At 47.2% G+C, this 10,492-nt stretch overlaps 1 protein-coding gene across 1 annotated transcript in view; it reads right to left on the bottom strand.

Annotated features, from left to right (window-relative positions):
• The window catches only part of TTLL11 (tubulin tyrosine ligase like 11), a 215,986-nt gene extending 210,599 nt beyond the window's left edge, over positions 1–5,387 (bottom strand). Inside the window, 1 exon segment of the mRNA XM_011361002.2 lies at positions 4,683–5,387. Within this exon segment, the coding sequence (XP_011359304.1) occupies positions 4,683–5,387 (705 nt within the window).
• Between the last annotated feature and the right edge of the window lie 5,105 nt (positions 5,388–10,492).

Genomic DNA, 10,492 nt, shown 5'->3' on the forward strand with positions numbered 1-10,492 from the left:
ACAGATATTTAATAAACAGTAACTATAAGTAGGACCATATCATAAGCATATACATGCTCTGAAGAAAGGCTGGATAAATTTCAGAAAAAAAAAAAACACATGGAGCGTCTGAAACAAAGAGCTCATACTAATAGATTCCGGGACAGGGGCTTATGCAAACTATTACAACAAATTCCCTCTGTCGAATCTGTCATGCACATTAGCTGGTGACCATAGTACCGCTGTGCTCATATATACAACCTACATCTCCAGGGAAGACAGCTCACAACAATAGTGGCATCTATTCTCCACGGCGTCTTTTCCCTAAGGTTTTCTTTAATGAGGGTGTCCAAACTGCTAAAGAATATACCGGAGATGAGGAGAGACCCTCGTGTGAGTGGAAGTGGACCATCCAATTCTGTAAATATTTATCGAGCATCTACTATGAGCCAGGAAATATCCCTCTTTTTCCTGTTATAACTAAAGTGGTGACCCTGTAAACACAATTTTGCTGTTCTAGAATAAACTTTCATCTTATTTACAATTTTATAGAGCTAACATTTGGGAATTTTCCTTTTTGAAACCAATTTAACACGGTGGACACAGCTGAATTAGACCTGACAGGGTGGGTACGACTGAAAACTGAATCATCAGTTGGCATAGTTTACCTGGCACCGACAGAGAGTGGGCAAAGGAAGCTTGGTCTATATATGGCAAGAATCTGTGATCATAGTCAGTCAGCACAAGCTTCTTGGCATGGTCTTCAATGTCCTCTGTGATCTGGCTCCTTCTTCCTCTCTCGCTTCTCTCCCACGTGCTCCCTCAGCTGCCATCATCCCACCCTGCATATAGAACCCGATCCGTCCTCTCCACCTTTGTTCCAACTCTGTATGGAATGCGCTTAAACCACTCCGCCCCCAGACGAGACTGTAATCGTCTGTGGGCATGCCTGTCCCTCAACACGTGGAGCTTCTGGAGGGCAAAGAGTGAATCTTATTCATATCTATATCCACAACCCCTAAGCTAGGGTCTGCAGATTGCCAGCCGGGAGCAGTGGGAAGGGCATAGAGTTGACAGCTGGTTTCAAATGAAATATCTGTTTCAAATGCAAGCTCTGCCACTTACCAGCTGTGTGACCTTGGATAAGTTAACCTCTGTGTACTCTGATTTCTTCCTCTGCAAAATGGGGACAATCAGGCACTTACTGTATTGGGTTGTTGGGAGAATCGAATCATTGTGTGTGTGTAAAACACAAAAGAGTGCCCGACACGGGGTAAGAGCTATGTAAGAGTCCATTATAGTTGTTGTCCATTATCATTGTTCCTGTTGTTGCTGTTGTTAAATGTACGTGGTATAAAGAAAAGTGAAGGAGGAAGCGGGGTTCTGCCTGCAGCCAAGCAAACGTCCGAATCTCCCTGCTGGCTGGGCGCTGCCCTGCTAAGTGGACTGTGCTGTGTGGCCCTCGCTACGTACTCGGAAAGGGAGACACAGAGCGTCTGGCGTTCGTAACCCTATTTCTTACCATGGCTAGCCACCCACCCCTGCCAACATCAGCCAGCTGGGTACTCCCATATCCTAGACACTGGCTCAACTTCAGTAGACGTTTCTGCTGCTGGAAGGTCAGTGTTGAGTGTTAGAGATGCTCTTGTCTAACATCATCCCCGCAGCAGATCGGACACTGAGGCCTGGAGCGGTCGTGTGTCTGCACTTTGTTGGTACCTGGTTTATGTAGCTGTTACCTGCCATGAAGTCAACTTTGTAGCAGGTTTAAACTACAGTCATAGTTTAAAGCTGAAAGGAACTTTCAAGTTTGCCTAGTCTGGCACTTTTCAAACTCCACATTCTGGGGTGTCAAGATGAGATGTGGGCTCTGTTGCAAATATCATTCATTCCTTTGGTGAATATTTATTGAAAACTTTCAACGTGCGGGGCATTGGGGACACAAGTCAGACACTACCCCTGTCCTAGACCTCAAAGACCAATAGGACAGAGTGGCATTAAGGAAATAATCACACATCTAATAGTAAAGTTTTATTGTTGTGAATCATGTTTTAAAATATACTAGAACATACTAGTCTGAAAATACAATAGTACCCTAGAAACTGCCCACTCCACTGGGCTCATCAGTGCAAGGGTCTTGTGTGGACTAACATTACCATCATGTGGCTGCAGCAGTGGAGGGGCTGGGAACCACTGAACTAGCTCAACCCACCCCGATCTGACAGACAGGCAAACTGAGGCCTAAAGAGTTTAACGCACTTGCCAAGGTAGCACAGCCAATAAATGGAAGAAGCTTAAAATTCTGTAGTGGCCCACACAGCCTTCCAAAAAAGACCAACCCCCACGGCATGGCACACGATATGACCCCTGCCATTTCTCCAGCCTCATCTCCCACCATTCTGCTGCCCATGCTATGATCCACCCATTGTGAACCCTGAATGCACCTCTTTGCCCAAACTACTCCCTCTACGAGGGTTCCAAAGTTGACGGCCCCTAAGTAAGCCTACTCCTTTTCAGCACTCAAAACTGAGCTTAGGTCTCTCTCCTCCAGGAAGCCCTCCCTGAGCTGGCCCTCCTCCACCTCCCACAACACGTACACGTTTACATAAAGAGAGAAACACTCATCACATAATGTCTTCATATATTCAACAAAGATTTATTGAGCACCTTCTATGTGCCAAGCACCTGAGAGTACAGAAGTAAATAAAACAAAGCCCCTGCCCTCCTGGAGCTTACATTCTAATAAGGGAAACAGACAATAAACAAACAATACGTAATACAGTACCAGGTAGAGTTTAGTGCTATGGGAAAAATAAATAAATAAAGAGCATGGGTCAATAGAGGAATCAACAGGGAAGGCCTGTCTGCGAAAGTGGCATTTAATCAGAGATCTGAAGTGACAGAGCAAGGTATACACATAACTGGAAAAAAAAGCATTTCAGAAAGCAGCGTGAGAGGCCCTGTAATTACTGCAATGATTTATTCATTTGTGTTTTATCCCTTACTGAACTATAAGGTCCTTGAGGGCAAGGGTTACTTATATCTGAAGCATCTTTGATCTGCAGAGCCCAACATCCACAATGAACACTTATGGAAAGAGTGAATGAACCTGGGCTGGCATGTACGCCTGCTGATTTCTGAGTCCACCTGGCTCCATCTCTCAAGATCTAGCCAGCTTCATTCATGTCTCTCTCCCTCTACAGGGCTAAGCTAAGCACAGGCCCTACTTGGGCCAATGAGCCTTGCCTAACTCTGTGGCCTGGTTTCAGTCCCTGGATTCTCCCCTCATTAGGACCATGGCACTAATGAGTGCTCCAATTTTATCTTGCTGGTCCTGGTTTCAGTCCCTGGACTTGGGATCCTGTCCAGAACCAGAAGCCCTTTTTCACTTTCTCTGGATGTCAGGCTCAGAAGTACCCCCACCCCTTGAATCCTGAGCCCCAAGGCTGGAGGCCCTGACACCTGGAGTCGGACTTGCCCAATGGCTAACCCTACCTACCTGGGAGTCTGCCCTACCTGATTCTTGACTTCTCTCCAAATCACATGACTCCTTCCTGCTAGGAGTGACCTCATCAATCCTTTCTGTGGCCATCTCTCTGCACGTTCCAACTTCATAAAACTATTCCTAGACATCTACTACAGCCAAGGCCCAGGGCTAAGTACCTGAGTCTTCAGGTTGCCTGCTGCAGATCCGGTCCCACCAGCAGACCATCTGGATCTAAGTCTCCAGACTCGACTACCCTAAATCACAATCCTGATACTCCTGAAATTAAGTTAAACAGCCTTAGAAGCTGCAGAAAAGTCCAACGGCTTTACCCACTCAGCCAACTGCAACAGACACCTCCGGATGTCATTGGCGTTTCATCTCAGCCCCCACCAGTTCTAAAATGGGTTCAGAGACAAATAACCCATTCCTTCATTCACCCTTTCATCCACCACTTACTGACACCTACTTTATGCTAAGCCCTGAAACATAAGATACAGTGTCTGCACTGACATGATGATGGTGATGGTGATGGTGATGGTGGTGGTGATGGTGGTAGTGATGGTGGTGATCATGATGGCAATGGAAGAAGATGGAGAAGAGCGTGTGGTAAGGAGAGGGTGGTATTTATTGCAGTCTTGTGCTATGCTACAATAAGCAGTGAGTCTTCTACTACTACTAAAAAAAAAAAAACTATGAGAAAGGTATCATTAGCCTCATTTTACAGAGGAAATAGGTTTAAGAGGCGAAGCAACTTGCTCAAGGTCACGTGACAAAGTGGCAGGATATGGCGGAGACCCTAGGTCTGTCTGTCTCCAAAGTACAAACTGTTAAACTGCCCAAGAGCCCACATTAGTGCTAAACAAACAGAACTTAAATGAAGTGAAAGAGGGAGGGTCCCAGGCTTGCCAGACTCAAAAGCCAGTGGAGGAGACAGACATATAAACAAATGTCTACAGTGTGGCGAGGCGGGTGCTGAGGGTTGGAGACCACGGCGCTGTAGGAGAGCAAAGGCAAGGAGTGGCTAACTTGACCTGGAGGGGGCTGAAAGCTTCTGGAGGAAGTGATTTGGGGGCCAGGCCTCGAAGGATGAGCAGCTGCAGGCTCAAGGATGGCGCACAGCTGGAGCTCAGCCCTCAGACCTGGCCGGGGCCAGGCCGACCCCTGTGAGGTTGTCCTGTCCACCCCCCTGTGCCCAGGCGGCGGGGCCGCGCCTCACCTCCTTCCACTTGAGCTGTCGTATGCTGATCTTCAGGGCGTCCAGGGAGGTCCTGGCCTTAGAGCTGTCCACGGTGACGGGCCGCTGAGAGCGGTACTCGTCCGACCGACGGCCCGAGCTCCGCTTGCAGTTTCGGCCCTTGCTCCTGGGCTTCCCGTGCGTCCAGAGACCCCGCGCCGGCGCCGGCTTGGGCTTGGACACGGTCAATGTGGGCAGCGGCCGCGGAAGAACGCGGGCGTCCCCCTCCTCGGTCGCGCGAGGCTGCGCCGGGGCCGGGTCCATGGCCTGCTCCTCCCGCGCCCTGCGCTCGGGCTCCCCGGCCGCGCCCGCGTCCACGCGGACCCGCTCCGCCGCCTGCGCTTTGGCCGCGGCCACCGCCTCCGTCTCCCACCGGGACGCCAACTCCCTCTCGGAGTTGCGTCGCTGCATGGCGCTCAAGGCCGGTGCCAGCGCCACTGCCACCGCCGCCGCCGCCGCCGCTGCCGCTCTGCCGCCCCGGTCCGCGACCAAACTGCCGCTGCTGCCACCGCTGCCGCGCGCTCCCCGCCCGAGGCCGTTGCCATGATCGCTCAGGCTCCGGTTGACAAAGGCAGTCGCCGCCTCTGGACGGGGCCCGGAAAGGGACAATCACCGACAAAGCCCCAGCGACCTCATAGGCTGCGGCACCCACGTGACCACGCCTGTCACAGAGGCGGTGGCGGCCATCTTGGAAGAGGGCAGAGAGTCTCTTTGGCCCCCCGGCGGGGAGAATGCGCTGGGTTTCTGAACGCGCGGAACTTGGGAGAGAGAGGCTGGCGATGCAATGGGCGGATAGAAAGTCTTTGGGCGCTTGTGGGGCTCTTGAGCCTGGGGGGACTGGGAAGGAGAGACAAACTCTCCAACAAGAGGCTCACTTTCCCCCACCTGCATACCAGCTGGCTGAGCTAACTCCCAGTCTGAAGGAGGAGGCGCAACCTCACTCACTCTAAGAAACTCCGCTATCGGGAGGCACCTTAGTGTGATGATGGACATGACAAGACCAGGCCCTCGGGGGGAGCGGCTATCGGTTTGAAGAAACACCTACGGCTCCTGGGAGGGCCCCCGTTCTGACAGGGGAGACACCTTTCCCTGTTCTCGGCTCCCTGTGGGATAGGGACGCCATGGAGAAGCCTTACAGATTCCCAGTCAAGCTGAGGACATTAACCACTGCTCCTCTTATTATGCCATTTTTTTTATTGTGCTAAAATAAACACAACATGGAAGTTACGATTTTAACCATTTTTATGTGTATAGTTCAGTGGCATTAAGTACATTCACATCGTTGTGCAATGACCATCGCCAACATCCATTTCGAGAACTTTTTCATCTTCTCAGATTGAAACTATAGCCATTAAACCATAACTCCCCATTCTCCCTTCCTCCCCCAGCTCCTGGCAACTACCATTCTACTTCCTGTCTCTATGAAATTGACTACTGTAGGTACCTTATATCAGTGAAATCATACAATATTTGTCCATTTGTGTCTAGCTTATTTCACTCGCATAATGCCTTCACAGATCATCCATGTTGTAGCATAGTCTGTCTGTACAGAAATCATCACAGAATTTCATTCCTTTTTAAGGCCGAATAATGTTCCATTGTATCCACCACATTGTCTTCGTCCAATCCATCAATGGACATTTGGGTTGTTTCCACCTGTTGTTAGCTATTGTGAATAAAACTGCTATGAACATGGATGCACAAATACCTTTTCAAGCTCTTGCTTTTAATTCTTGTAGGTTTCCATATGTTTTCAAGGGGAGGAATCTATCTTCTCACCTTAAGGAGCCACATGATGTATTTTAGGGAATGGGGCTGGGAAGGTGTAACAGAATCTCGGACTAAAGACAGTGACCGTAACCACATACAGGTGAACTTTGCCACACTCTGCATTACAAGGTGAAAGAATCGAGCAAGGTAGCCCCTCTTTCTCACTCATCATCCCAAGTCTCTTGTTTCTTTGTTTTGGCCCAGGATTTCACTGTAAATAAACCACGTTAAATACAGAAGTCATAAACTCTAGAGGTCTAACCTTTTTCTTAACAGCAGAGGGCGCTCTCATCTCTTCCTCTAGAGCCTACCATGGCTTTATTTCAGTGTATCAAGTGGAGTCATCTGACCGCCTGTGCCTGAGTTACCTGGGGTGCTTATTTAGAATGCGGGCTCCTGAACCCCAACCCCAGAGACTTTTATGCAGAACATCAGGGTGGGCCTGGGAGACTGCATGTTAAATTAGCTCTTCTGCTGATTTTAAGGCAGCCAGAGTCAAAAACCATTGATCTGCATGTTCTAGTCCAAGGCGGCTGGAGATCCTTGGAGCTGTCCATGGTACCAATGGGAAGCCGTCGATGCCCCTCCAATCCCTCTCTACCAAACTACCCTCCAAATACTGTCTCTCCTCCTGGCATCTCTGGTCTCATCAAGGAGCACTGCCTTCATTCAGTCACCCATGATTGAAAGTTGCAAAGTCTTATCTTTTCCCTGGCCTTCTAAAACCAGTCCATCTCCAAGTCTTACAGGTTTTATATTGAAATATCTCTCCCGTCTTTCTTCTCTTATCTATCCTTATAACCCTTTTCTCAATTCAGGCCGTTAGCCTGAGCCATTGCACCAGCCTCCTCATGGGTCTCTCTGCCTCCAGGCTCCACCACACCTCCATATATTCTCCACATTACAGCCAGACCTGCCACTCACCTGCTTAGAAATCTCCCCTGGTTTCCCACCATCTACAGATAAAGCCCAAGCACATTAATTGTCCTAAGAGACCTTTCCCAAATACCATTCTCTGAAATCACCCTCCTATCCCTGCCTCCATGCGTTTGAACACTCAGTCTGGATTTCTTCTTCCCTTGTGTATCTGCCTGGGAAACACCTACAGCAAACCCCATTAGGGTGTCTCCTTCTTGGACAAGCTTTCCTCAATGCCCATGGGCAGAAACAGTTAATCCTTCTATCCTTCTACTGGCATGCAACATAACCTTCCACCATGGTCTGTCTGTACAGAAGCCATCTTAATTCCCTCCATTAGTCTTGCAAGGAACATGTCTGGTTTGATTAATCTCCATTTCCTCATTTCCAGGGGCTAGAACACAGACACCCTCATAAAGTAGTATAAATGCAAAACTTAGTAAGTTGTTTTCCACTTCATTTTTTAATTCTGGAAAGACCATTCCATGAAGAAATATTCATTTTAGTCTCATATCTCAAAAATCTTCTGCCTTGGGGCCTTTGCATATGCCCTTCCCTCTACCTAGGACACTCTTTCTCTAGATCTCTGCCTACTTCTCTTACTATAAAGGTAGGTCTCCAGTAGTTCTCTCTTTTTACTTCATGGCACTCACCACAGTTTATAGTTAGAGTTTTACTTGTTTGTTTACTTGTAATGGTCTGTCTCGCTGGCCAGAGTGCAAATGCCAGAGGAGTACTGGCCTTGGTGACCACCACTTCCCAATGCCCAGTTCAGTGCCTGGCAGAGAGAGTAGGTATTCAATAACTATTTCATGGATGGATGGATGGATGGATGGATGGATGGATGGATGGATGGATGGATGAATGAGAAATTAAACTGCTCCAATATTCAACAATAAGGTTAAGCAAATGATGGCAAATGTCAATAACTGCTCTAGCCAGTTAGGATGGTGAGGATGTAACTTTAAGCAACTGGCACAAACATTGTAATGACGAGGCTTAAAAATTGTTCTGTGTAAGCAGAGCCTGGAAGACTATAGAGACAAATGAGAAGAGCTGTGGTGCTGGAGACATGAGATATTGGTGAAATCTTCCTTTCAATTTTGGCACACTATCTACTTGGAGGCTCTTCATGTCCTCAAGCCCAGAAATTCATCTCATTTCTAGAGATTTCTGCGGCGAACCAGAAAGGCAGACTAAGACTCACATGGTAATCTATTATCAGTAAGGCAGCTCTCTGTTACAGGCACTTTACTAAGCATTTTGTATATGTCGTGTCTTTTCATTAGCCCAGCAGCCCTGGGATAAATTCTATTATTAGCCACACTTTACAGGTGGCGAAGGAAATTGCTACTCAGAGAAGTCACTCACCCAAGTCACACAGCTAGTAAAGGCAAAAACAGGATTCAAACTCAGAGTAGATCTGGCTCCCAACACCCACACTAACCCTCACACCAAGGCTTTGCTCACAAAAATATGCAACATACACTTGGACATAATTGAGTCCATATGTACGCATATACATAAATATATACACACACTAACCCTCAGCTATGTGAAAATTACATGCAGAAAAGAACACTGGACTCAAATATGCCAATATATTAATAGTAGTTATTCTGGGCGATGGAATTGAGTGACTTTTTTTGTCTTTGTTCTTTTCTGTATTTTCCAAATTTTCTATAATGCGTATGCATTATTTTGATAACTGGAAAAATGTAATCTTTAAATTTTAAAAAAGTTCCTTGATTGTTGTTCTATCACTTTTACAGCAAGTCCATTTCCGGGGAAAGAAACAGGAAGAAACAGCAGTTCAGGGTAGAGGGGTATGGGCAGCTTGTGTTTACTAGAGCTAGTTGTCTCTGCCCTAGTAGTATCAGAGGCCGCCACCAGGTGGCGCCTGAGGTCCGGTTTTCGAAGGGGCTGAAGGAGGATGAGGTGCAGGGAAGTTCCCATAGCAACAAGCATCTGAGTGAAACCGAACAGCAGCTAACTGGCTCTATATGCAAACACACACACTTTTGCCCCTCTAGGCTGTCACTAGTTTTGCTCATTCTGCCTGGCGCATCCTCCCCCACACCCATTGACCCTCTGTCTGCTCAGCAAGCTGTTTATCCTTAAGGCTCAGATCCAAATTCTCTTCCTCTCCTTAGACAAGGTGTGATAGAGCACCAGGGAGCACCGGAGCTCCTGGAAGTGGGAGTGATCAATCTTAATAAATGAGCAAAAGGCTTCATGAATAGTTCTGGGTTAACTGTTTTCCAAATAGGTAATTTCTTTTTGAGCAGCAATAATAGCCATTGTTGATTGAGCACACCTCTATATCAAGCCCTGTTCTCTATTCTAGCATTTCAATCCTCCCAAGCAAACCTCCAGGGAAGAAAGTATTATCTTCCCCACCTGACGGTTTGGCGCAGAGGTTGAGCATGAACTCTGAAGTTCAAGTCTCAACTCTCCCACTTCCTGGCTGCTTATGCTTAGATGGATTACTGGGCTCTTCTATGACTCGTTCCTTAACTATAAAAAGGTTAAAATGCCAGGATTGCTTTGAGGATTAAATTAGCCATCACACATACAGCACTTAGAGCAGAAATAGCCAGTATATACCAAGCCCTCAATAAATATTAGCCATCATTAGTCTTATATGGGGAGGAGGCTGAGGCTTGGTGAGTGAAGTCATTTGCCTAAAATCACAGAGCATTTGCCTAAAATCACAGAAAAGGGGGATTTGAACCCAGTCACATCCAACTCCTATTCCCAAACTCTTAACTGCCACATTATTTTCATTAGGCAATCTGCTCACTTCTGTGACGTTTCAGGAAAGACTGGCAGGGGATTTGCCCTCCCTTATACAGAGTGGTATCATGTTGTCAGTTATGTTACTTCCAGCTTAGTGCTTAACAAGCCTGCTGTTATTCTGTTATCTGTATTCTATATTCTATATTCTGTTATCTGTAAGTAGAATATTATGTATCTCTTCCCTTTACAATTCTCTAGGAAGCAGCTGCCATTCCCTCCTCTCTGCTCTGGGTTGAGAAAATATCCATAAATGAGCATGCTAGCATGGCTGTGTTCCAATAAAACTTTATTTACAAAAACAGGCA

Source organism: Pteropus vampyrus, unplaced genomic scaffold (assembly GCF_000151845.1).
Source record: "Pteropus vampyrus isolate Shadow unplaced genomic scaffold, Pvam_2.0 Scaffold61, whole genome shotgun sequence".
NCBI lineage: Eukaryota > Metazoa > Chordata > Mammalia > Chiroptera > Pteropodidae > Pteropus > Pteropus vampyrus.